This window comes from Maniola hyperantus, chromosome 27 (assembly GCF_902806685.2).
Source record: "Maniola hyperantus chromosome 27, iAphHyp1.2, whole genome shotgun sequence".
NCBI classification, from domain to species: Eukaryota; Metazoa; Arthropoda; class Insecta; order Lepidoptera; family Nymphalidae; genus Maniola; species Maniola hyperantus.
In genome coordinates this window covers 5,940,894-5,967,074 of record NC_048562.1, presented here as the reverse complement: position 1 = coordinate 5,967,074, position 26,181 = coordinate 5,940,894, and the positions used below count along the sequence as shown (strand labels likewise).

The following is a 26,181-nucleotide window of genomic DNA, read 5'->3' as shown; positions in this document are numbered from 1 at the left end:
CCAAGTGCGAGTCAGGCTCGCGCACTGAGGGTTCCGTACTACAAACGTATTTTTCGACATTCTGCACGATAATTCAAAAACTATGATGCATAAAAATAAATAAAAATCTGTTTTAGAATGTACAGGTGAAGACCTTTCATATGATACCCCACTTGATATAGTCACTCACTTCGAAAGTTGAAAATACTAATTATTAGTTCATGACCACAATTTAATTTTTTTTTGTGTGATCTAACCCTAAATTCACGGTTTTCAGATTTTTCCCCAAATGTTAGCTATAACATCTACCTACCTGCCTTTCATGATTCTAGGTCAACGGGAAGTACCCCGTAGGTTTCTTGACAGACAGACAGACAACAAAGTGATCCTATAAGGGCTCCGTTTTTCCTTTTGAGGGACTGAACCCTAAAAAACTTAATTAATGAGTGAAATATTGCTCGTAACGGTTTGTGCGTAACACTACAGCATAACTAACAACTAATTCCGCCCGAATGACAATTTTGGCAATGTAGGTATTTCAATAATTCTTATACTGAGAAAACATCGACTTACAAAAAGGTTTATAAAAGTTCCTCCGAGTTCTATGTCCAAAATAGTGATTGTTTCTGTATCTGTGGTCTCAGTCCTAATGCCTTTAATTAATTTCGTTAATGGATGTACTTTGGCCAAAAACCCTTTGAGGATTGGGCGTTTCCTTTCAAACCCCTATTTTACCGCCCTAGTGGTTGAATTTTCCAAAATCCTTTCTTAGCTGATGTCTACGTTATTACTATTTGCATGCCTTTCAGTCCGATCCGTCCAGTTCCAGTAGTTTGAGCTGTGCATTGATAGATCAGTCATTCAGACAGCTTTTTTAGAAGACTCTATTTAGATTTTTGACTATTTAGCGCGAATTTGTTGCAGCTTTCGCTTCGAAACTTCGCAAAGTGCTCAAGAGGCTTGAAAAGTAAAACTTGTAGCGGAGGGAAAGTCTAGGCATAGCGCATAGCCCACTCATTCAACTCTATCTATTTTTACGTAACATCTACATAATAAAACCCATATTGCCTGTATTAGATATAAACCTAGGTGAATGGTTAAAAAAACAGTTTTTTCAATCCTGCTTTTTATGTTGCCTTGCGTTTTTTTACAGAGGAACAAAACAATCTGTGTAATTAATTATTCAGCATCAAAAGCATGTTTAAAACGGTTTTTTAGGGTTCCATAACTCAAAAAAACCGGCCAAGTGCGAGTCAGGCTCGCGCAACGAGGGTTCCGTACCACACTCGTATTTTTTCGACATTTTGCACGATAATTCAAAAACGATGATGCATAAAATAAATGAAAATCTGTTTTAGAATGCACAGGTGAAGTACTTTCATATGATACCCCACTTGGTATAGTAAAAGTAATCTTACTTTGAAAGTTGAAAATAGCAATATTTGTTCATGAACACATTTTAATTTTTTTTTCTTGTGATGTAACCACAAATTCCCGGTTTTATATATTTCCTCATGTCTGCTATAAGACCTACCTTCCTGCCATGGAATTTCCCTGTAGGTTTCTTAACAGACATACAGACAGACGTGACATAACCTCGAAAAAACCCCTTCATGACGTCACAACAAAGTTGCACCGCCATCTTGCGTAACATCTGTCACAATGCAACGTCCGCCTTTGACTCATCGTGATTCTAACTCAGTCGTATGGCCAAACCTTTCTCATCATGAGAAGAGCCACGCATCAGTAGTGAGCGATATGTTGGTGATGATGATGATTACACACAAACTACCGTCTTCCCAGGGTCGTCAGTCGAGTCCCACTCCAGCCACTCTCTACCCCGAAAGCATCATTACTGGAACAACCCTCCACCTCCCATGGCCCCACCATCCTCTCGGTTATATGAGCCGAATCGCGGGAGGGCGCCCGTTCGGTACTTGCTCTTGGCGTTTTCCCGGGGCGCCTTTCTTGACTCCCTACAAATTATTTTATATCTCTTTATCTCTTATGCTCACTCTCTTGGGGGCTAGACATCACTAGCATAGCTGAAATCCTCGCTGCTGCTCCTCCATGGTGCCGGCCTGGCACCTGTACGCTCCGAGTTGCTTCGCCTCTTATGCCAAAGGTGCGCGAATTCCCGTAGCCAGTTGTCCTCCGCCGATGAGACGAGTTCCATGTAGAAGACCGGCTCCGCTTCCCCGCGTACGATCCCATCTAACATCGTCACCCGCAAGTCCTCATAAAGGGGACACTCCCACAGCACATAGTGCCTATCCTCGTCGCATAACCTGGTAAAATCCCCTCATGACGTCACAACAAAGTTGCACCGCCATCTTGCGTAACATCTGTCACAATGCAACGTCCGCCTTTGACTCATCGTGATGCTAAAAGTCGGTCGACGTGTTACTTTTCATAATAATAATGATTACTTCATTAGGATCACGGATTTGGGAAACGTAATGAGGGTTTGCAAGTAGATAACCAGGGCGTTCGGTAGTTGCACAATACTTCGTAATCAGGCATTGAATAAGTCACGAGCAAACGAGCAGGAGGGGTCACCTGCTGTTAAGTGATTATACCGCTGCCCATGAACATTTGCAGCACCAGAGGAACTGCCGATGCGTTGCCGGCCTTTAAATTATTACAGTCATATTTTTACGACATATTTTTTCGACATTTTGCACGATGAATCAAAAACTATTATGCATAAAAATAAATAAAAATCTGTTTTAGAATGTACCTACCTACCAGTAAAGGCCTTTTATATGATACCCCACTTGGATGATTAGACTTTTCAGGATGTAAACACAAATTCACAGTTTTCAGATTTTTCCCCTTATGTCTGTTATAAGACCTACCTACCTGCCGAATTTCATGATTCTAGGTTAACGGGAAGTACCCTCTACATTTCTTGACAGACCAACAGACAGTCAAAAATTCCAAAAAAAAAAAATGTTTTGGGGTCTATGTCGATAACAATTTGTTTCCTCCGATTAAAATTTTCAAAATATATTCAACTAGATGATGCCCGCGACTTCGTCCGCGTGGATTTAGGTTTTTAAAAATCCCATGGGAACTCTTTGACTTCCCGGGATAAAAGTAGCCTATGTCCTTCCCCGGGATGCAAGCTATCTCTGTACCAAATTTCATCAAAATCGGTTGAATGGATGGACCGTGAAAGGCTAGCAGACAGACAGACACACACACACACTTTCGCATTTATAATATTAGTATGGATGTGCAGAAATTGTCCACTTACAGTTTTATTATAAGTATAGATAGATATTAAGTCTATGGTGGTTAGGTATGTCAGTTAAAACTATAGTTGACTACAAAGTGCTTAACTAACTAAACATACATTACAGTTAAGACTAGAAAGAAATAATTCCGTAGGCTTACGCCAAAGAAAGTAATGTGTTACGCCTTACCTGTCACACCGTTAGTTATTCGACACATCCTATATATATATGTGTAGTAGATATGATCCGCCCGTCCGTTCTCCAAATCCATACTATCCATACTAATATTAATAAATTCCATACTAATATTATTTATTATTTATTTATTATTATTTATTTATTATTTAATTAGAACGGCCATAAAGCCAATTACACTAATTAAACTACGAGTACAAACTAACATAAACATACTTACAAAAATTGTTAAAATTATAAATTTTAAAAAGCAAAATTGCGAAAGTGTGTCTGTCTGTCTGCTAGCTTTTCGCGGCTCAACCGTTTAACCGATTCTGACGAAATTTGGTACAGAGATAGCTTGCATCCCGGGGAAGGACATAGGACTTTTTAGAGTTTTTTTTTAAAGTTTTTTTTTTAAGTTTTTACAGTTTTTTTTTAAAGATCCGTCCAGTAGTTTTTTTTTGTTTTTTGTTTGAGCTGTGCGTTGACAGATCAGTCATTCAGTCAGTCACCTTTTTCTTTTATATATTTAGATTAAAAGAGTCCAAAAACGTAAACACGATAAACAAGAAGGCATTCAGTAACGGTATAGCAGGTGGAGTGTGACCCACTTGTATCTACCATTCGAGTAGCTCATAAATAATGTACGCTAGGCGCGCATACCATTGTGGCGTGTGCGTTTGTCTTTATGTTCGGCTACTGTCACTAGCACAGATGAATGATAAGTAAGTATAATATCTGTATAACTATTTTTAGGGTTCCGTACCTTAAAAGGAAAAACGGAACCCTTATAGGATCACTTTGTTGTCTGTCTGTCTTTCCGTCTGTCTGTCAAGAAACCTACCGGGTACTTCTTGTTGAGCTAGAATCATGAAATTTGGTAGGTACCTAGGTGGGTCTTATAGCTGGCTTTAGGAGAAAAATCAGAAACATGTTAATTTGTGGTCACATCACACAAAAAAAAATTGTGGTCATGAATTAATAATTAGTATTTTCAATTATCAAAGTAAGATAACTATAATATCAAGTAGGGGAATCATATGAAAGGGCTTCACCTGTGGATTCTAAAACAGATTTTTATGCATCATAGCTTTTGATTTATCGTTCAAAATGTCGAAAAAATACGACTGTACTACGGAACCCTCGGTGCGCGAGCCTGACTCGCACTTGGCCAGTTTTTTTTAATCGGCTTGAAACCTTGGAAGTATACTCTTTCAAATAAAAAAAGAATTTTCAAAATCGGTCCAGGCGTCTTTGAGTAAACGTTATACATACATCCATACTAATATTATATATGTAAAAGTGTGTCTGTCTGTCTGTCTGTTATCTTATCATGGTCCAACAGTTTAACCGATTTTGATGAAATTTGGTACAGTGTAAGCTTACATCCCAGGGAGGACATAGGCTACTTTTATCCCGGATATTCAAAGAGTTCCCACGCGATTTTTCAAAAACCTAATCCACGCAAACGAAGTCGCGGGCATCATCTAGTAAAAAATAAAAATAATAAAAAAATGATTCCGACGAATACAGAACCTCCTCTTTTTTGAAATCGGTTATAAACGCTTGACGGCACAGTTTTGCCGGTAGGGTGGTAACTAGCCACGGCCGAAGCCTCCCAACATTGTTGTAAAGCCGTCGCTGATCTGTCTCCGGACGTGTCGGATTGTCGCCCCATCAGACTATCCACGAGGACGAAGTCGCCAGCATCAGTTAGTCATTTAATCTAGGTTTTAGTACTATAACCACTCAGGTTATAAACCAGCTCAAATTAGCATGTCTAGAATGTCCTTCCCAGGCATCTAGGTCACGCATTCTAGGACAACAAACATTTGCGTATTGGATCCAAGCGTTTGATCAAATCACCGCTATTTCAATGCTTAACTAACAGCCGCACTCAGAGTCTCTAATCGTTATAAGATTGAGTTAAAACGAGACAGATTTATGTGAGAGATATAGAGCTCTGTCTCGTTTTAACTAAACTTAAGTAGCGATTAAGCGACTCTGAGTACGGCTGTAAGTCTATGATTGTTTTGAACTTTGAACAGATATTTTTTCTGGTTGGTAGGATACTATCATGATTCCGGCTCACTACTGAGAACGGCTATGACCATGGATATTCTCCTCTCAGAATGAAAAGAACATTACACATGCACACATACATTAGACTACACAAATTTCAAACCCCTATTACACCCCCTTAGGGGTAGAATTTTCAAAAATCATTTCTTAGCGGATGCCTACGTCATAATACTATCTACATGCCAAATTTCAGCCTGATCCGTCCAGTAGTTTGATCAGTCAGTCAATCAGTCACCTTTTCCTTTTTAGGGTTCCGTAGCAAACAAGGAACCCTTATAGTTTCACCATGTCCGTCCGTCTGTCCGTCCGTCGAGTCCGTCCGTCCTCGGTTAATCTCAGAGACTATTAGCACAGAATATAATATAATTATTAGTGCTAGAAATCTGTAATTTGGTATGGGTATAAATATTAATCCCGCCGACAAAGTGGTGAAATAAAATTGTGATAAATATTTTTTTTGGGTAGCTCCCCCTACATGTAAAGTGGGGATGATTTTTTTTTCCTCGTCTACCCCATAGTGTGGGGTATCGTTGAATAGGTCTTTTAAAAATACTGTGGGTGTGGGACCACCATTTTTCGATTTCTAGATCCGTTTGTAAAATATGATGTTTTAAAGTGCTAATTTTTATTCGAGTAAAAAATCCCCCCCCCCCCTCTATCAGCCAAATGGTAGTATATTGGAACGTGAAAAAATTCACAGCAGCAATATATATAATTAATTTTAAAGTAAAACTATCACGGCTAAGTAGGGTTCACAGGTTAAGGAGTTCTACGGAACCCTACACTGCGCGTGGCCCGCCACGCACTTGGCCGGTTTTATATAATATATATATTTATCCGATATATATAGACCGATAGCAGCCGATGTCCATACATAGGTTGTCGCGCGGAATGCGTCGATACCGTAATACGTGTTTATTATTCAACATGGCGTCTCTACCATTATAGTTTTTGAGGTCACCTGGCGAACTTATACATACATATATATATATATACATGATAATGTAGCCCCAATTGTTGTGTAAGTGTTATAGAATCACTAGCTGTTACCCGCGACTTCGTCCATCATCATCATCGTTGATTTAGCACGATTCTCTTTTCAGAATGAGATGGGTTTAGGCCACGGAGTAGAGTAATTTCATGATCCCAGATGAATGGGATATACCCTTAGCGCCGACTTTAACCTATGGGCACATTAGAATTATGGGGCCTAATCTTTTTGGGTCGGGGGTTCAAAACAAGAAGGATCGAATATAAGTCAGTCTTGACTAGTTAACAATCTCTATGGTCCTTTCAGAGAAGCTTTTCGCATGATGACCTCCAAACTTCGTTTCGAAGAAGGCACACGATGATGATGATGATGATGGTCCTTTGTTTGAGAGGACCTTTTTGAGCTTTGATTGTATCGAAATAAATATGTTTTTCGGTAATAAAATATCGTTCGGTCGGTAATAGTTTGGGTCTAGTAGGCCCCTGTCGATCGTGGGCCCAGTGAGAAAAAGGGGCCTGTGTACCCCATAGGTTTTCTTGACAGACACGACAGACAACGAAGTGATCCTATAAGGGTTCTTTTTATCGTTTTGAGGTACGGAGCCATAAAAATGAAAAACAACTTTCTTTTTGTTACAGATTTTCCTCTACAAATGTGATGGTGCAGGCACAAACCAATCAATAGTAAAGTGGAACAAAAAGTGATAACGTGACGTTGCGTGATGTAGCCGCAGTGACGTCACGACAGAACCAAGATGGCGCGGGGAAGATGGCGGACGGGCTGCCGTGCTGTGCTGCTCACCATATGCGTGCACATTGTCTATGGTAAGCTGTGGTTTCATTCTATAGAGCGCACTCTGACTTAGCTTTTTTTTTTTTTTTTTTATTCGTTAAAATTAATTATAGGCGCACGCTTGACCACGATCACACCTGATGGAAAGTGATGATATGGCCTAAGATGGGACGCGTTTGCCTAGAAGGTGCCTATTCACTCTTGTTTTAAAGATACCCGGATTATAATTGACAGGAAACACTGATCTAGGAAGAGTATTCCAGACCCTAGCCATGCGTATAAGGAACGATGACGCAAAGTGTTTCGTACGCGAAGAGGGAATGTTGACGACATAGGGGTGAAAACTCGCCCGGTGTCTTGCGGTACGGTGGTAGAAAGGTGAGGGAGGGACAAGATCGAACAGCTCCTGAGCATACTCTCCGAAATATTTTTGAGGCCGGCAACTTTTCGGCGGTGATCAAGACTTTGAAGCTTCCCCAAAAGTGGTGAATCTTCGCCTATAAGTCTCCTGGCTCGACGATCAACGACATCTAAAGCGGCTAGTTGGTATTTAGCAGAGCCATCGAAGAGATGACTGCAGTACTCCATGCACGACCGGACCTGGGCCTGATATAAGGTTACCAGTTGGTGCGACGTGAAGTACTGCTTGACTTTGTTGAGAATACCAAGTTTTTTGGCAGCAGTCTTGGCTTTAGCTTTAGCTTAGACTTAAGACATATGTCTCACATAAATCTGTCTCGTTTTAACTCAATCTTAGTCTGAGCAAAGTCAAAGTGCGCTCTATAGAGCTCAGCCTGAGTCTCCAAAGAGTCTGCGCGGGAGATATTACAGTGCACAAGTGATGCGCAAACACAGATGCACTCTCTATTCCCTCACTCTCATAGCCCGATGGGACGAAAATCCTACACGGCACGGTTGTATCTCGTGAACCGTAATAGTTAGAGAGTTGATTATAAAATGTATATTTTCTTTTTTGTCTATTGCAGCGCAAACAATAAAAATTTCAAGATGGTTGCCATTAAAATTAAAAGTGTTATTTCTTATACGATGGTACGGAGCCCTAAGTGTGCGAGTCCGACTCGCACTTGGCCGTTTTTAAAATTACGATTTGGTTAAAAATCCCGTGGGTAGTCTTTGATTTCCCGGTATAATTTATAAAAAACCGGCCAAGTGCGAGTCAGGCTCGCGCATTGAGGGTTCCGTACTACAGTCGTATTTTTTCGACATTTTGCACGATAATTCAAAAACTATGATGCATAAAAATAAATAAAAATCAGTTTTAGAATGTACAAGTGAAGACCTTTCATATGATACCCCACTTGATATAGTCACTCACTTCCAAAGTTGAAAATACTAATCATTAGTTCATGACCACAATTTAATTTTTTTTGTGTGATCTAACCTTAAATTCACGGTTTTCAGATTTTTCCCCAAATGTCAGCTATAAGATCTACCTACCTGCCTTTCATGATTCTAGGTCAACGGGAAGTACCCTGTAGGTTTCTTGACAGACAGACAGACAGACAACATAGTGATCCTATAAGGGTTCCGTTTTCCTTTTGAGGTACGGAACCCTCAAAATAGCCTATGTCAGTCTCCAGGTCTTAAACTGTATATATACCCATATGAAAAAACGTCAATCCGTTGCTCCGTTGCGACGTGATTGAAGGACAAACCAACAAACCAACAAGCAAATAACACTTTCGCATTTATAATATGGGTAGTGATTACTCGAATCTTACGTTAAAGTAAAATGTAACGTAACAAAAAAAAAAAAGCATATCCAATAAAGGAAATCACAAGAAAGCCACATTCTCGCCGCGCGAGCAACTAGGGCAATGACTCGATGACTCAAGAGTTATTATACGAACAGACGTGTGTGATGCAGACAGCTATCTACCCAGCATCAGCTTTAGATAACTTTTTTTTAACCGACTTCAAAAAAAGGAGGGGGTTCTCAATTCGTCGGAATCTTTTTTTTATTTTTTATTTTTGTTTTTATTTTTTATGTATGTTCCCCGATTACTCGAAGACGCCTGGACCGATTTTGAAAATTCTTTTTTGTTTGAAAGGGTGTACTTCAAAGTTGGTCGCATTTAAATTTGGAGAAGATCTGATGAACATCTTCGAAGATAGATAATGGAACTCCTCAACGGATAAGAGTAAATTGCTCGCGATCAGTGTAATAGCTTAGTAAACAGTAGATTTTTAACCAGTCATAGCATATTTTAATACCATGGGGCCACTAAAAATTGTGAAATAAATTTTTTTTACAAAAAAAATAAAAACCGACTTCGATACACAAACACTAAAAATTTAAAAATAATTTAATTTATTACTGAATATAAATTATGTATACAAGAGTTGATATAGTTCCATAATAATATTTTTTGGGGTCAAAAATATTTTTTTAACGCTGGGAAATGCTGTATAGAAGCAGGCGTTACTTTGCGGAAGTCCATGATATAGGTACAATGAACCAAAAGCTTAATTTGCTATAATCCGCTGAAACAGTACCCGTAGTACAAGATTTTACGTCTAATCTAAACGGTAACGAAACCAAATTCGAGAGTCGAAATACTTCCGCGTTACAGTAAAATGGACCTAAACGGCCTTGAATTGGAGTCAAATATTCAATGCCACTGATTTTAATTTCGCAACTTTTCCGCTTGGAGCGCTGGCTGTAGAAGTGTAGACAAACTTGAGCTTTAAAACAAGGCGTTTAAGATCCAGTTTACTGTAACGCGGAAGTATTTCGACTCTCGAATTTGGTTTGGTTTGGTGAGACGTAAAATCTTGTACTACGGGTACAGGTCGAATCTGTATGGTGCAACATGCAGCATGCGAAATGCACCGCCCGCCCTCCCACTGGTGCAAAGCTTTTGGTTCATTGTATAGCTGGGAAATGCGTTTACGCATCCTCCCCTACTGGAAGCCAGCCAGCTAACCAGCCAGCCAACAAACTAGAAGGAAAGTATGTGGGACTAACCGACCGAGAGGCGACCGGAACACCCAGTAAAACCCAGCGGCCCTCCTGCGCGTTGCCTGGCGACTGGGTCACGGGAACACCGAAGCAAACCACCGCGACCCAGCCAGCGACGTCCGCCGAGGACCCTCACGAGGTCCCCCGCCGCACGTCCGAGGTGCACGAACTATGTGCACCTCCACTCCCCCGGGAGACCCAATGGGCGACTTTGCGATCCCGCGCACGTCGCCCGCGTCTCATCCTTCGCCTCGTCCACAGTGTCCAGAGGGACACGCGGAGAAACCTCCTCGTTTTCCTTTCCTTTCGACGAACCTTTTCGTTGGCACGACACATTTTAGACACTAGGTACCTATATTTTGTTTGAATTAGATTTTAAGGAATGTTTTTATTGTAAATATTTGTGTTTATAGTGTGTTGGATCAACCAATAAATTGATTTCTATTCTATTCTATTCTATTCTAAACCTCCTCCCAGCCAGGTCATTAGCCAACAATATCCCCGAAGAGAGATTACTCTAGCCATGTTACCGGGGCGCACCGGCCCGAAAACTGCTCTTCCCCTCGGACGCATCCAAAAGGGACAAACAGCACCCAGGCACACTGGCAGGTCACCTGGCTGGCACCCCAGCTTTAGATAACTATCATATCTAGCTTTAGAGAAGACTGGCTTATTGCCGCGACTTCGTTCGTGTGGACTACACTTTCAAACCCTTATTTTACCCCCTTAGGGGTTGTATTTTCAAAAATCCTTTCTTACTGGATATCTACGTCATAATGGCTGTAATATGTACGAATTGTCAGTTTAAGTAACATAAAAATGCAACTCCTCAATATATCGAATTAGGTTGCCTGCACATCGGATTGAAAGAGAGGTGATGCAAAATTATGTAGGTTAGGTAGTTAAGCAATAAGATTTAAACAATAGTATGTAAGATTTCTTTATTAGTATTGTTAGTCCATAAGCGAGAGTAGATCATAAGCCGGCTCTCAATAAACATCTTTCACCGTTGCCGCATTTAATTATTACCATACGGTCACAACATATCTCATGGCGACCCTTGCCAGTCGGTGCATGCCTAATCTAAGTGCGTGCACCGGCTGGGCACCGATCAAGAAGAAGACTACACAATTTTCTAAAGAATATCAAGATTCAAGACTCAATTAGAACAAAAAGAAGAAAATAATTCCACGTCCTGTATTAAAAATCAAGAAACACTAACATCAAGAAATAAGTTCAAAAATGAATCGCTTATGAACAGAAGACAATCTCAAGATTCATTGATCGGCCCAGCATCATCGTGCGTCCAGGGTTATCCCGGCCACAACTAGGAGGTGTCCAGGGTATTCCCGGCCCAGTTCGAGGAGTCCAGGGTTTTCCCGGCCCACCAAGAAGAAAGAAGAGGCGCAGACTCCAGACCTCCAGACCTGATGACCAAAACCAGTCCTGATGACGACGGCGACTACACGGCGGTCACGAAATTGACTATTGAAATGCGTCGCTAACAGTTAAAGTAAGTGCAATTTATCTCTCGTAATGGGCAAATAGGTAAAATGTGTAGCAATTATAATTTTTTTTTCTATTGGGTAGATAATTTAATTTTGTACGTAGGTTAGGTGAATATTGGTTTTTTAATAATAAATAATACTTGCTCCACTATCTACTAATAAATTCCGTTCGTGCTTAATTTGTAAGATTTTATATAGTGTGTAGGATAGTTTAAACAAATAATAGATAATAATTAATAAATTAATAAGTAGGTACTTACTTCTTTCGTAAATATTCGGTGTTAAAATCGAAATATAATAATTCAGAGAATTATAACGGTGTCATCGCGTGGTCAACGACACACGCGTACCCGAATATTTTGTATTGTTATACGAGACAATGGTTTTGCTCGAGATGCAATTTGCAAATACAAGGAAATGAATATGAAATAAGGAGAATTTTTTCCCCTACAGACGTTTTTCGTCTAGTTTCGTGCAAGTTTAACGATATAAGACTATACCCGGCTTTGACAAGTTAGGACTCTGCAAACCAAAGGCTTGATCACCCTTCGGCTGTAGAAGTGCTATAGGTATAAAATATACAATATTTATTTTGGATTGAGACATACTGACGTAGGAAGATGATTGTTATTTATTTATTTGGACGCGATGTTTTGCGCATATTTAGTACCTCCTCATTCAACTATATATTTGTCTAGACTCTTGATCATTATCTACCGCGCTGGTGTTAGTGAAAGACCTAGAATTTTTATGAAAAGTTGAATGTTATTGAAATACTTATTGAAAGAAATAAGTTTGATGAAGATTATAAGTGTTATGAAAAATGCTCGCAAGCATGTTATGTTAAATATTGATTAGGAGAGTACGCGCCGCGTTTGTTGATTTGTTTATTTATTTGTATTATGTGAAGAAGTAACTTGAAAGGAAGATGAAGACTAGGAGAAATTTATTTTGACTGTCCAGGAAATATAAATACCTGAGATGTTTACTTAATAAAAGGTAATATTATGGGTTATAGAATAGAAACCTTATATTTACCGTCTTACGACGATGCTATACGACAGCTGTATACTTATGATGACGACGATTTGATAGGTCAAAGAATCTTTTGAAGTCGATTTGTGAAATCGATACCTTGGCTTATACATATCTAATACCTATGATGCTATTTTGAGATTATTTTATTATGATGAGATTTTTCGAAACTTTTGTAAAAGTTAAATCCTTGACTGTGCACTTAATAGATTACGATTTTTCTATTTATAAGTAAAGTTGAAAGTATGCCCATACGAAGTAAGAGATAAGATAAATTGCACTTGAGCACAGGAAGTAACGATAAAATAAAATGTTTCCTTACATAATTTTAATTTTATTTAGCATTAGATTTTATTTTTGTGATTGTCATCATCTTTTCTTCTGATTCGATGTAGCGTCTAACATTTTTTTTTCTTTTAAGGGGAGGGGTAACCGCATACATTTTCAGGGGAGTTGTAATATGTACGAATTGTCAGTTTAAGTAACATAAAAATGCAACTCCTCAATATATCGAATTAGGTTGCCTGCACATCGGATTGAAAGAGAGGTGATGCAAAATTATGTAGGTTAGGTAGTTAAGCAATAAGATTTAAACAATAGTATGTAAGATTTCTTTATTAGTATTGTTAGTCCATAAGCGAGAGTAGATCATAAGCCGGCTCTCAATAAACATCTTTCACCGTTGCCGCATTTAATTATTACCATACGGTCACAACATATCTCAATCTGCATGCCAAATTTCAGCCCGATCTATATATTGTAAAACAGATTTTTATTTATTTTTATGCATAACAGTTTTTGTTTTATCGTGCTAAATGTCGAAAAAGATACCCGAGTACGGAACCCTCGGTGCGCGAGTTTGACTCTCATTAGGCTGGTTTTTTTAAACCTCAAATCGGTTAAGAATAGTGTTTTACTTCAAGTTCGTTCTTTACAATAGAACTTTTATTTGGAAACATCTCGACTACGGTTTTTTGCGTTTTCACGCTATAAATAATTATAATTGTTGTACCTGCAGAGCGAGACGTCTTCAAGGATTTTGGGTTATCGACCGATCTACTCGAGATGCTACCATGTTTAGACTTTACTGTCTCTTTACATCATTCGATACCGGATACGATTTAGGCTTAGGTTGGACCTAGTTGAGCTTAGTGGACCTATTTATAAGTAAGGGCTTGTCTCGACCGTTTCGATATGCAACTTTGATTTAATTAAAAGGCTTGTCGAGACCTTAATTATTTCATAATTTTATTTTTTAATTGTTCTAATATATGGCATCTAGTAGGTACCATATTGTATTTCATAATTTTGATATATTTAGTAAGGTTGCAAGGTTGAGACAAATCTGTTGGTGTAAGAATCTTTAAAATTGATTGACGCATTTCATCTCAAGAGGTCCACAAAATAGCAATATAAAGACTGATGAACGCATTCAATGCAATTATTGTCAAAGTAATAATTATTATTATACAATTCTATTGATGTATGGCGCTGAGACGTGGACACTGACAGTTGGCCTTGTCCACAAGTTCAAAGTCGCTCAGCGGGCTATGGAGCGGGCTATGTTGGGTATCTCTCTGAGGGACAAAATCCGTATCGAGGAAATCCGTAGAAGAACCAGAGTGACCGACATAGCCCAACGAATTAGCCAGCTGAAGTGGCAGTGGGCAGGCCACGTCTGCCGCTGGTGCAGACGTGTTCTGGAGTGGAGACCGTGTATCGGCAAGCGCACGACCTCCAACCCGCTGGACTGACGACCTTAAGAAGATAGCGGGAAGTGGGTGGATGAGGAAGGCGGAGGATCGTGTGTGGTGGCGTGCTCTTGGGAAGGCCTATGTCCAGCAGTGGACGCAAATAGGCTGATTGATTGATTGATTGATACAATTCTATCTTAAGACATTTAGATTGTCTTTTAACTATCAGACTGGATGCTATCTATCTCTATGGTATGTGCGCTTTAAGCACGGAACAGAATTTCTGTTCCGTGGTTTTAAGTAATTAAAATATATAAACGTTGAAGGAAAACATTGCGAGGAAACCTGCATGCCTGAGAGTTCTCCATAATGTTCTCAAAGTGTTGTCTACCATTCTACACATGGTCAGCGTGGTACACTATGGCCAAAGCGCTTCTCACTCTGAGAGAATAGAATAGAATAGAATAGAATGTTTTTTTATTCATGTAAACTTTTTAAAAGTGCTTATGAATAGTCAGGTAGTTTTAATTTACCACTGGTTCGGAATGCCGAGAAGACCCGTGCTCTGTAGTGAGCCGGTGATGGGTTGATCATGATTTATTGCATACAAATCGTTGCACATAAGTTTTGTGCCACTTATGTGCAACGATTCGTCCTTCTTCAATATCGTATCGGATCGTGTGAAGAATCGCTAATAAAGACCATAAGTAGAGGAACTTGTTCGCTCGGTAACCTGTGTTCTTCTTTTATGTTGTTACTAGCTGATGCCTGCGACTTCGTACGCGTCGATTTAGTTTTTTTTTAAATCCCGTGGGAACTCTTTGATTTTGCTGGATAAATAACGGCCAAGTGCGAGTCAGGCTCGCGCAATGAGGGTTCCGTACTAGAGTCGTATTTTTTCGACATTTTGCAGGATTATTCAAAAACTATGATACATAAAAATAAATAAAAATCGTTTTTAGAATTCACAGGTAAAGACCTTTCATATGATACCCCACTTGATAATCTTACTTCAAAAATTGAAAATACTTATTATTAGTTCATGACCACAATTTAATTTTTTTTGTGTGATCTAGCCCTAAATTAACGGTTTTCAGATTTTTCCCCAAATGTCAGCTATAAGATCTACCTACCTGCCAAATTTCATGATTCTAGGTTAAACGGGAAAGTAAAAAGTAGCCTATGTCCCTTTTATAAGTCTTAAACTATACCCATGCAATAAATCATGTCGATCCGTTGCTACGTTGCGACGTGATTGAAGGACAAACCAACAAACAAACACACTTTCACATTTATAATAGGGGTAGTGACAGTGGCGTGCACGTCATAAAGGCATAAATGCACTGCTTACCCCAGTTGTAATAGCTCAATGCATATTTTTCATTATGACCTGCATGTAAACAGCCTACCTAACTAAGGCCTACCCTGGCTTCGAACACTGTGCACGCCACTGGGTAGTGATACCTGGAAGGTACCTACTATTAAGTTTTTGTGCTAATAGGATTGGCTTAAGGAAATAAAATCACTATAAACAATTAAATTGTTATTTAATATCACGTCGTCATTAGGTCTAAGGTGTTTTGGCTAGATTACCATGCGCGGGCGTAGGCGAGTGGGCCGGCGAGGCCGAGGGGGGAGTACGCTGAGGAGTACAGAGCGGGGGCAGCAGCGTAAGTTGCGACGGGGGCAGCAGAGTAAGTTGCGATGGGGGCAGCAGAGTAAGCGGCGATGGGGGCAACTGGGGACACGAGGGATTTGGCTACGTTGGGGGCAACGCTGGCAGCAGCTCCATCAACCTGGGGACAATTTTTTTTTTCAGAAAACGGTAAAAAACCTGTACTTGATTTATAGAACTTCTGTATTTCACAAGCATTTTTCGAAGCCAAAATAAAACACGAGACAGGGTCAGTGTCTCATATCTCAACATTCCCCCTACCAACAACAAATTTGTTGATGGGGGGATGTCGAGATGCTTTGAGATGTCTTCTTGTCCAAAATTCTTCAGTGCTTGAAGACCAAAGTCTTCGAACAGTGCGTGCTGCCAGTGATGACATATGGATCCGAGACATGGTCGCTAACTATGGACCTCATAAGAAAGCTCAGAGTCACTCAGCGGGCGATGGAGAGAGCTATGTGCGGAGTTTCTCTACGTAATCAAATCAGACATGAGGAGATCCGTAGGAGAACTAGAGTAACCGACATAGCTCAACGGGTTGCGAAGCTGAAGTGGCAATGGGCAGGGCACATAGTTCGTACAACCGATAGACGTTGGGGTCCCAAGGTGCTGGTATGGCGACCTCGCACCGGAAGACCCCCCCACTAGGTGGACGGATGACATCAGACGAGTCGCGAGGAGCCGCTGGATTCAGGCGGCCCAAGACCGTGGCGTGTGCGTCCAGCAGTGGACGTCTATCGGTTGATGATGATGATGATAAATGCTGTATGTGAGTGTCTTGGATTCCTAAAAGGCCGGCAACGCATCGGCGGTTCCTGTGGTGCTGCAAATGTTCATGGGCGGTAATCACTTAACATCAGGTGACCCACCTGCTCGTTTTCTCGCTATCTATATTTAAAAAAAACATGACTAACCTGAGCCTGAGCAGTCTGGACAGCGCTGACTGATTGCCAAGCGTGGTCTTCAGCAGCGTTGATGGCTCTGCCTTGGAGTTCAGAAACCTGGTCGTTGACTGCACGGACGGCGTCAACAGCGTTGTTGTTAGCTTCGATGGCTGCACCCTGGATATCACCAGGGGGGATGGTGGCTCCTACAGCTGGGAGAGCCACGGTCCTGGCGACGGCCAAGGGGGAGACGGCCCAGGGTGCGGCCAAGGGTGATGCCCATGGGTTGATAAGGCCTGCGGAGTAGGCTGCTGGCAGCAGAGCACTTGGTGCTGCTGCAGCGCAGGCGAAGACGGCGACGGTTACAATCTGTTGGAATTCGGAGACTTTTTTCAAAATGCCTTTGTCAAGGGAATCCAGTGTTTTTTTATGGCACTTACACCCGTACTCAGAGTCGCTTAATTAAAACGAGACAGATCTCTCACATAAATCTGTATCGTTTTAACTCAATCTTAAGTAACGATTAGCGACTCTGAGTACGGCTGTTAATCACTCAAAAGGGGTAAAATAGAGGTTTGAAATATATGTACTTAGTCCACGCGGACAAAGTCGCGGACATAAGCTAGTAAAAAATATAATTTACACAACAATCAATTGACTTTCAATTTATAATATCACTTGATCCAATGGTCTTCAATTAATTTTAATGTCACAAGAAATCACTAAAATTAAATTCTGCTAAAATCACTTAAAACATAATATGGCACTCTTAACTTCCTTAAATTGCACTAAAATTTAAGCACAACTTTTTAATTAAATGTAATAAAGCACTATAACAAAAATTTTCAAACAAAATATTTTTTCAAAGTCATCTGAATTCACTAAAAATTGCACACTTTTTAACTTTTCATAGGAAATTGCAAGCCTACAAAGAAATTAAGAAAATAGAACTAACCAGAAATCTCATCTTGCACTTCTTTTGTAGACTGCTAGATAGCTACTGATGCTGTTTCCATCTCCGCTGATAGCTTATATACTAGACCACCTGTGACGTCACGCGGAACTCCTCGACTGTTAAACTGGTACTGGCCAAGGGCGTAAAGGGTGGTCTAAAGAGCAGCGAGGAGATTCGACTTTAATATAGAGCGGCTATTGAGAGCACATTCAATCTAACTGTTAGCACGCACATCACTTGAAAATTATTGACTGGTTTTCACGGTTTAAAAGCATAAATACTTAGATTACATAAATCAGACTTATACATTATTTCTTTGCTCATATAGGTATAGGTATATGTTACAATTTATTGTTGGTATATCAAATGAATAATAATAAAAAAACAAATAAAATTAAGTTCTAACAGTGATTAATTACCTACACACATAACACACAGCTTGGCTTAAACTCGTGCACGGTGGGTAGATCCCATGGAACTTTCCTTATATAAGTATAGACCACAGACCACCACCTATAGACGCCTAATAGCCAAACAGCCCCGCTCGCCAAGCTTAGACACTTGTGCTTAGCATAAAAGTCGGCCCACGCCCGTTCAGTACCGTCATTCCGCACACTGTTTTGATTACGTGACTTTTGAATCCACCAATCACAACAAAGCATTCGCCCCTGTCCCTCGCCAACATTTTACAATTTTGGTTCGTGCAAAACCTTGTATATGCGTACTCGAGGAGTTGAATTCTCTATGGTATAGACATAGGTTACTTTTTAGGGTTCCGTACCTCAAAAGGAAAAACGGAACCCTTATAGGATCACTTTGTTGTCTGTCTGTCTGTCTGTCCGTCTGTCTGTCAAGAAACCTACAGGGTACTTCCCGTTGACCTAGAATCATGAAATTTGGCAGGTAGGTAGATCTTATAGCTGATATTTGGGGAAAAATCTGAAAACCGTGAATTTAGGGTTAGATCACACAAAAAAAATTAAATTGTGGTCATGAACTAATAATTAGTATTTTCAACTTTCGAAGTGAGTGACTATATCAAGTGGGGTATCATAATATGAAAGGTCTTCACCTGTACATTCTAAAACAGATTTTTATTTATTTTTATGCATCATAGTTTTTTAATTATCGTGCAAAATGTCGAAAAAATACGACTGTAGTACGGAACCTTCATTGCGCGAGCCTGACTCGCACTTAGCCGGTTTTTTATCCCAGAAAATTATTTATAAAAACAGATTTTGTGAAAATAGCCAATTGGCATATTTTGTCGCTTTGTCTTCTCTGTTTGTAATGCAACGCTTTTTATGTCTCTGGTGGTCAGGAAGCGCGTTTGACAGATCCAGTGCGCGGCAAAATTGACGTACTCGATATTCAAATTTGGAATGCGGCCAATGTCGCTTACTTTTTTTTTGCCAGTTTCAATCGCGCAAAGGTAGACGTCTGTACAGCCTACGCGAAAGTATATTTTCGTGTAATAAAGTCAATTATAATATTATTTTAAATAGTTGTTAGCATTGATTAGATGTTCGGAATGGTATTTAGCAGGATAATTCATTTTGAAGAAAAAAATCGGTAATGGACGGGTTTGATATTTCGTTTTGATCATGATATTGTATAGTTTATGTAAAAAAAAACTCGCCTTTTTTAGGGTTCCGTACCTTCATAATCGTTTTGGTCACAGCTTACAAACTACTTAATGAATCGTTGTTTTCAGTACTTAACTGTTGTTTAAATACAGTACAGTACAAACTAAGGTTGAATTTTCAAAAAGGATTTTTGTAAATTCACCCTCTAAGGGGGTAAAATAGGGGTTTGAAATATAGGATAACCTAGTGAGTAATAAACTTGGAAGGGTATATTTGACTAGCTTATCCCCGCGACTTCGTCCGCGTGGAATACACAAATTTCAAACCCCTACTTTACCCCCATTAGAGGTTGAATTTTCAAAAATCCTCTTATAGCTGACATCTATACATAACAGAAAGAAAATACGTTTATTTACATAACTGTGCCACACATCACATCTTAAAACTAAGAGCTAGTTCTAATAGATATCTGCTGATAAATAGCTATCTGCGTGCCAAATTTCAGCCCGATCCGTCCAGTAGTTTGAGCTGTGCGTTGATAGATCAGTCAATCAGTCGCCTTTTCCTTTTATATTTAGACTAGCTTATGCTCGTGACTTCGTCCGCGTGGATTACACAAATTTTAAACCCCTATTTTACACCCTTAGGTTTGGATCTTTAACTATGAGAGTTTAACATGAGCTTATAATAAAATATGTCATACTGCTAATTGCAAAAATATTAACTACAAAACTTCTTTATAGACACTTCAAAACTGACAGACTTTCATACAAACTTCAAACCCCTATTTTACCAGTTTAGGGGTTGCATTTTGAAGAATCCTTTCTTAGCGGATGCCTACGTTATAATAGCTATCTGCATGCCTAATTTCAGCGTGATCCGTCCAGTAGTTTGAGCTGTGCGTCGATAGATCAGTCAGTCAGTCAGTCAGTCAGTCACCTTTTCCTTTTATATATTAAGACTAGCTTATGCTCGCGACTTCGTCCGCGTGGACTACAAAATTTCAAAACCCTATTTCACCCCCTTAGGAGTTGAATTTTTAAAAATCCTTTCTTAGCGGATGCCTACGTCATAATAGCTATCTGCATGCCAAATTCCAGCCCGATCCGTCCCGTAGTTTGAGCTGTGCGTTGATAGATCAGTCAGTCAGTCAGTCAGTCAGTCAGTCAGTCAGTCACCTTCTCCTTTTATATATATAGATTTCGTCTATGAGCTAGAGACCCGTGACACGCAGAGATTAAGATCAATTTTCTTGTTTTAATATTTTTTTCTTGACGTAAAGCAAATTGGTACTTACACCATACCAGTAAAATAATTAATTACGAGCAAAGTATGTATGTATGTACTTCTTTAATGAATAAGGAAGCCATTATAAATTAGACTTCCTATTTTTCAAGTAGTAAATGATTTAATGATTCAAAATATCAGGTCTTAGGACATTAAATCGCAATCAAAATGGGAACATCCTGTTTTAAGTAGGTTTCAATTAAAATGTTAGTTGTCAAATTCATAATACAGTAGAAACTCGATTATCCGGCCCTCGGTTATACGGATTCGCGATTATCCGGACTACCAACAGAAAATTGTTCGGTCAAGTGCGAGTCAGACTCGCGCATCGAGGGTTCCATACTCGAGTATTTTTTCCGCCATTTTGTACAATAAATCAAAAACTATTATGCATCAAAATAAATAAAAATCTGTTTTAGAATGTACAGGCAAAGCCCTTTTATATGATATCCCACTTGGTATAGTTATTTTACAATTGAAAATTGAAAATACTATTATAGTGAACTACATAATATTATGCACAAAACCCGCTTTTCTTCATACATTCGATTATCCGGATTTTCGATTATCCGAATCCCTAACGATCACAATTAGTCCGGTTAATCGAGTTTCCACTGAACGTACATTACAATTATTTAATGTAATAAAACATTGTCAATACTTAAAACTACTACTAACTATGGGGTTCATAAGAAAGTTCAGAGTCACATCTGGCGATGGAGAGAACAGCGATGCTTGGAGTTTCTCTACGTAATCAGTGATCACACACCTTTGAGAACATTACGGAGAAGTCTCAGGTTCACTAATGATTGACAAAAAACGTATGACAAATTATCAGTTCACCAAAAACTTTTGAAAAACTAATCAAATCACAAACGTCGTATACCGCAAACATCATTTTGACTGGCCGCTGGTTGCCGAAGTCTCAGGCTGAGATCTACAGAGCGCACTTTGACTTTGCTCAGACTTAAGATTGAGTTAAAACGACACAGATTTATGTGAGAGATATAGCTCTGTCTCGTTTTAACTCTGTCTTAAGTCTAAGCTAAGTAAGAATGCGCTCTATAGATCTCAGCATCAGCCATGCAGGTTTCCTCGCGCTGTTTTCCTTCATCGTTAAAACAAGTGATATTTTGATTTTTGATTTTGATTGACGACCTCCCTGGCGCAGTGGTGAGCGCTGTGGTCTTAATAGTGGGAGGTCCCGGGTTCGATTCCTGGCAGGGGTTTGGAATTTTATAATTTCTAAATTTCTGGTCTGGTCTGGTGGGAGGCTTCGGCCGTGGCTAGTTACCACCCTACCGGCAAAGCCGTGCCGCCAAGCGATTTAGCGTTCCGGTACGATGCCGTGTAGAAACCAAAGGGGTATGGGTTTAATAAAAACTGCCATACCCCTTCCAGGTTAGCCCGCTATCATCTTAGACTGCATCATCACTTACCACCAGGTGAGATTGCAGTCAAGGGCTAACTTGTATCTAAATAAAAAAAATAAAAAAAATAATCGCTTAAAATACACAACTCCGAATGCAATCTCACCTGTTGGTAAGTGATGATGCAGTCTAAGGTGGCAATGGGCTAACCAGGAAGGGGTATGGCAGTTTTAATTAAATCCATGCCCCTTTGGTTTCTATAAAACGGAAAAACGGAACGTAACCGTCAAACTGACATGTCGTAAAATCAGCTGTTGCTTAAAATAATTTTAACTTTAGTGTATTATATTCATAATAAGTGGAAAAGTAATGTAAAATTTATTAAGTTTAATAATATATAATGTGATAATGTGATGTGCAACCACAAAAAATTGATAAAACTAGAATAAGATGCTTTTTTTTTTCTTAAGAATATTAGCCATGTTAAATGACTAATATTCCCCTTTCTTCTCCAACTAAGCGTAAAGCTTTTGCTAGGAGTAGATCTGTAGATACGACAATAGTGCAACGGGCGGGGTTTGAACCGTCGACCTTTCGGTTTTCAGTCCACTCCTTTACCAGTTGAGCTATTGAGGCTCTAAATCGTACCGGAACTCTAAATTGCTTGGCGTTGGCATGCCCGGGATCGAACTCTGGCCTCCCGTACATCCTAACACCTAAGCTATCACGGCTTTTAGACGGCAGAAAGTAATCCAAAATGACCCGCACCGTCAAACTCACGTACTTTCACTACAATATATTATCTACTTTCGTTTTTGTCGCTCCAATTTAGTGGCGACGCAATCTGAGGCATGCGTTGCTAATATATACGGGTAGAAAACATGTGATTCTGTAATTATTATGATTATGTTACTATCAATTACCAAAAAACCGGTCAAGTGCGAGTCAGGCTCGCGCAACGAGTACCGTTCCGTACTTTTTCGACATTTTGCAGTATAACTCAAAAACTATGATGCATAAAAATAAATAAAAATCTGTTTTAGAATGTACAGGTGAAGACCTTTCATATGATACCCCACTTGATATAGTTATCTTACTTCGAAAATTAAAAATACTAATTATTAGTTTATGACCACAATTTAATTTTTTTTGTGTGATCTAACCACAAAGTCGCGGTTTTCAGATTTTTCCCCTAATACCAGCTATAAGACCCACCTACCTGCCAAATTTCATGATTCTAGGTCAACGGGAAGTACCCTGTAGGTTTCTTGACAGACAGACAGACAGACAACAAAGTGATCCTATAAGGGTTCCGTTTTTCCTTTTGAGGTACGGAACCCTAAAAAAGGTAGAACGACTAAAGGTAGTATGATCTACTAGCTTATGCTCGCGACTTCGTCCGCGTGGACTAAACGAATTTCAAACCCCTGTTTTACTCTCCTAGCGGTTTTGCAAAAATCCTTTCTTAGCGGATGCCTCGTCATAATAGGCGATGCATGCCAAATTTCAGCCCGATCCGTCCAGTAGTTTGAGCTGTGCGTTGATAGATCAGTCAGTCAGTCAGTCACCTTTTCCTTTTCTATATTTAGATGTACAGAAATCGTCCAGTTACATTATAAGTATAGATTAGATGTATTAGGTATAAATCAATTGCCAAAAATGGTAGAGCAACTAGTTTATACCATTTAGGTATGGAATGTTATAATTTCCGTAAGAGACAGAAAAGGCATTATATAAGTCCCGCAAATTGCTAAAGCGCCATTTTTGTGACATCAGCACTAGACTGAAGTTTCGAGCTGATCTTCTTCTTCTACAAGTGCCATCTCCTACCGGAGGTTGGCAATCATAAAGGCTAACTGGATCTTGTTTACTGCTGCCCTAAACAGTGATCTTGTACTCATGTTAAACCACTGGCGAAGGTTCTTGAGCCAGGATATTCGTCTACGGCCAGGTCTACGTCTGCCTTTTATCTTGCCCTGTATTATAAGCTGCAGTAGATCGTATTTTGGGTTGCACATAACATGGCCCAGATATTCGAGCTTCGAGCTGATGGTATATTTTTTCAGCTGACATCATTTCGATGTTAATGCGAGACATGGTTCCAGCGCAATAGCAATTTGCGGGACTTATAGGTACTACAAAACACTCCAGGTGCAAAAGGAACGAAAGTAACCGACAACTCAACGGGTTGCGAAGTGGTTTTAGGGTTCCGTACCTCAAAAGGAACAACGGAACCCTTATAGGATCACTTTGTTGTCTGTCGGTCTGTCAAGAAACCTACAGGGTACTTCCCGTTGACCTAGAATCATGAAATTTGGCAGGTAGGTAGGTCTTACACCAAGTATTAGGGGAAAAAATCTGAAAATCGTGAATTTGTGGTTACATGACGAAAAAAAAATTAAATTGTGGTCATGAACAAAATATAATCAGCATTTTCGACTTTCAAAGTAAGATTACTATATCAAGTGGGGCATCATATAAAAGGGCTTTACCTGTACATTCTAAAACAGATTTTTATTAATTTTTATGCGTAATAGTTTTTGATTTATCGTGCAAAATGTCGAAAAATAAAACTGTACAACGGAACCCTCGGTGCGCGAGTTTGACTCGCACTGGGCCGGTTTTTTTTTTTGAAAAAATATATTCAAGGTAAAAATATGAATCTACAGCTTTTACTTGACATTTCAAGAATAGCACAAGTAGAGGAAGTGAATCAGGTGTATGTAATTTCTAGAGTAGGTTTTATTATATGGCATAGGGCATAATTTAATTCGACATTTAAGTAATTCTTGAGCTTATTGCATCAGATACCTAGTTACTCGCGCAGTTCGTTCATGTAGCCTTGTTAATTACATCTCAACTTATATTACATCATCTAAATATATAAAAGGAAAAAGTGACTGACTGACTGATTGACTGATCTGTCAACGCACAGCTCAAACCACTGGACGGATCGGGCTGTTTGCCATGTAGATAGCTATTATGATGTAGACATCCGCTAAGACAGGATTTTTGAAAATTCAACCCCTAAGGCGGTGAAATAGGGGTTTGATATTTGTGTAGTCCACGCGGACGAAGTCGCGGGCATAAGCTATTAAATCTTAAATATATAAAAGGAAAAGGTGACTGACTGACTGACTGACTGACTGACTGATTGACTGATCTGTCAATGCACAGCTCAAACTACTGGACGGATCGGGTTGAAATTTGGCATGCAGAAATAGCTATTATGACGTAGGCATCCGTTAAGACAGGATTTTTGAAAATTCAACCCCTAAGGCGGTGAAATAGGGGTTTGAAATTTGTGTAGTCCACGCGGACGAAGTCGCGGGCATAAGCTATTAAATAATAAATAAACAAATAGTTATTTATTTCAGGCAATTTGAACCTATCAAAATATAAATCTAAATACAATTAACAATACCTATATAGATTTTAAAATTACGACTGGTTGACATTTATTGGGTCGCGTTGTGTACATAGTAGTCAGTGGCGTGCATAGGGATTATATGCAGGGTAAGCAGTTGTTAAATAGGAACCTATTTTACTAGCAGGGCCTAAAGGAAAATGAGCATTAATGATTGGTCCATTATAAGTAGGGTAAGCAGTGCTTTAATGCCTCTATGAAATGCACGCCCCTGATAGTAGTTGAATTTTGACTCAAATACGTCACTTAAGTCTCCGTAGTCTAGAACTAGACCATATTTGGTGTCTGAGCAATCTTAGGTCTCTGCTGAGGCTCGGACCACGGCTTAGGATAACGGGGACCTCGTCTTCGCCGGCGAACACGCTGTATCATTGATTTGTGTAGCCCTGAGAAATAGGGAGCATTGTCAGTCATTATTTGGTCGTCAGGGTCGTAAAGGACGTGCTTAGGGCGTCTTTTGTCAGGAGGGTCATAAATAAATAAATAATAAATAAAAATCTTTTTTATTCGAATAAAC

General features: G+C 39.5%; 2 protein-coding genes across 3 annotated transcripts in view; one reads left to right on the top strand and one right to left on the bottom strand.

The window, feature by feature from the left end:
- Nucleotides 1-26,181, top strand: part of pwn (pawn) — a 59,410-nt gene that overhangs the window by 2,860 nt on the left and 30,369 nt on the right. For both annotated transcript variants that reach the window (XM_034982633.2, XM_069507866.1), the window contains exon 2: nt 7,107-7,292. In XM_034982633.2, coding sequence (XP_034838524.1) covers nt 7,223-7,292 — 70 coding nt within the window. In that variant the 5' untranslated portion in view covers nt 7,107-7,222. The remainder of the gene's footprint in view (nt 1-7,106; nt 7,293-26,181) is intronic.
- Nucleotides 16,011-18,091, bottom strand: LOC117994679 (pupal cuticle protein PCP52-like). The gene is made up of 3 exons (XM_034982632.2): nt 17,995-18,091; nt 17,070-17,408; nt 16,011-16,276 (listed from the first exon to the last, which is right to left on the bottom strand). The coding sequence occupies exons 1-3, from the start codon at nt 18,004-18,006 to the stop codon at nt 16,070-16,072; spliced, it is 558 nt and encodes a 185-aa protein (XP_034838523.1). The 5' UTR covers nt 18,007-18,091; the 3' UTR covers nt 16,011-16,069.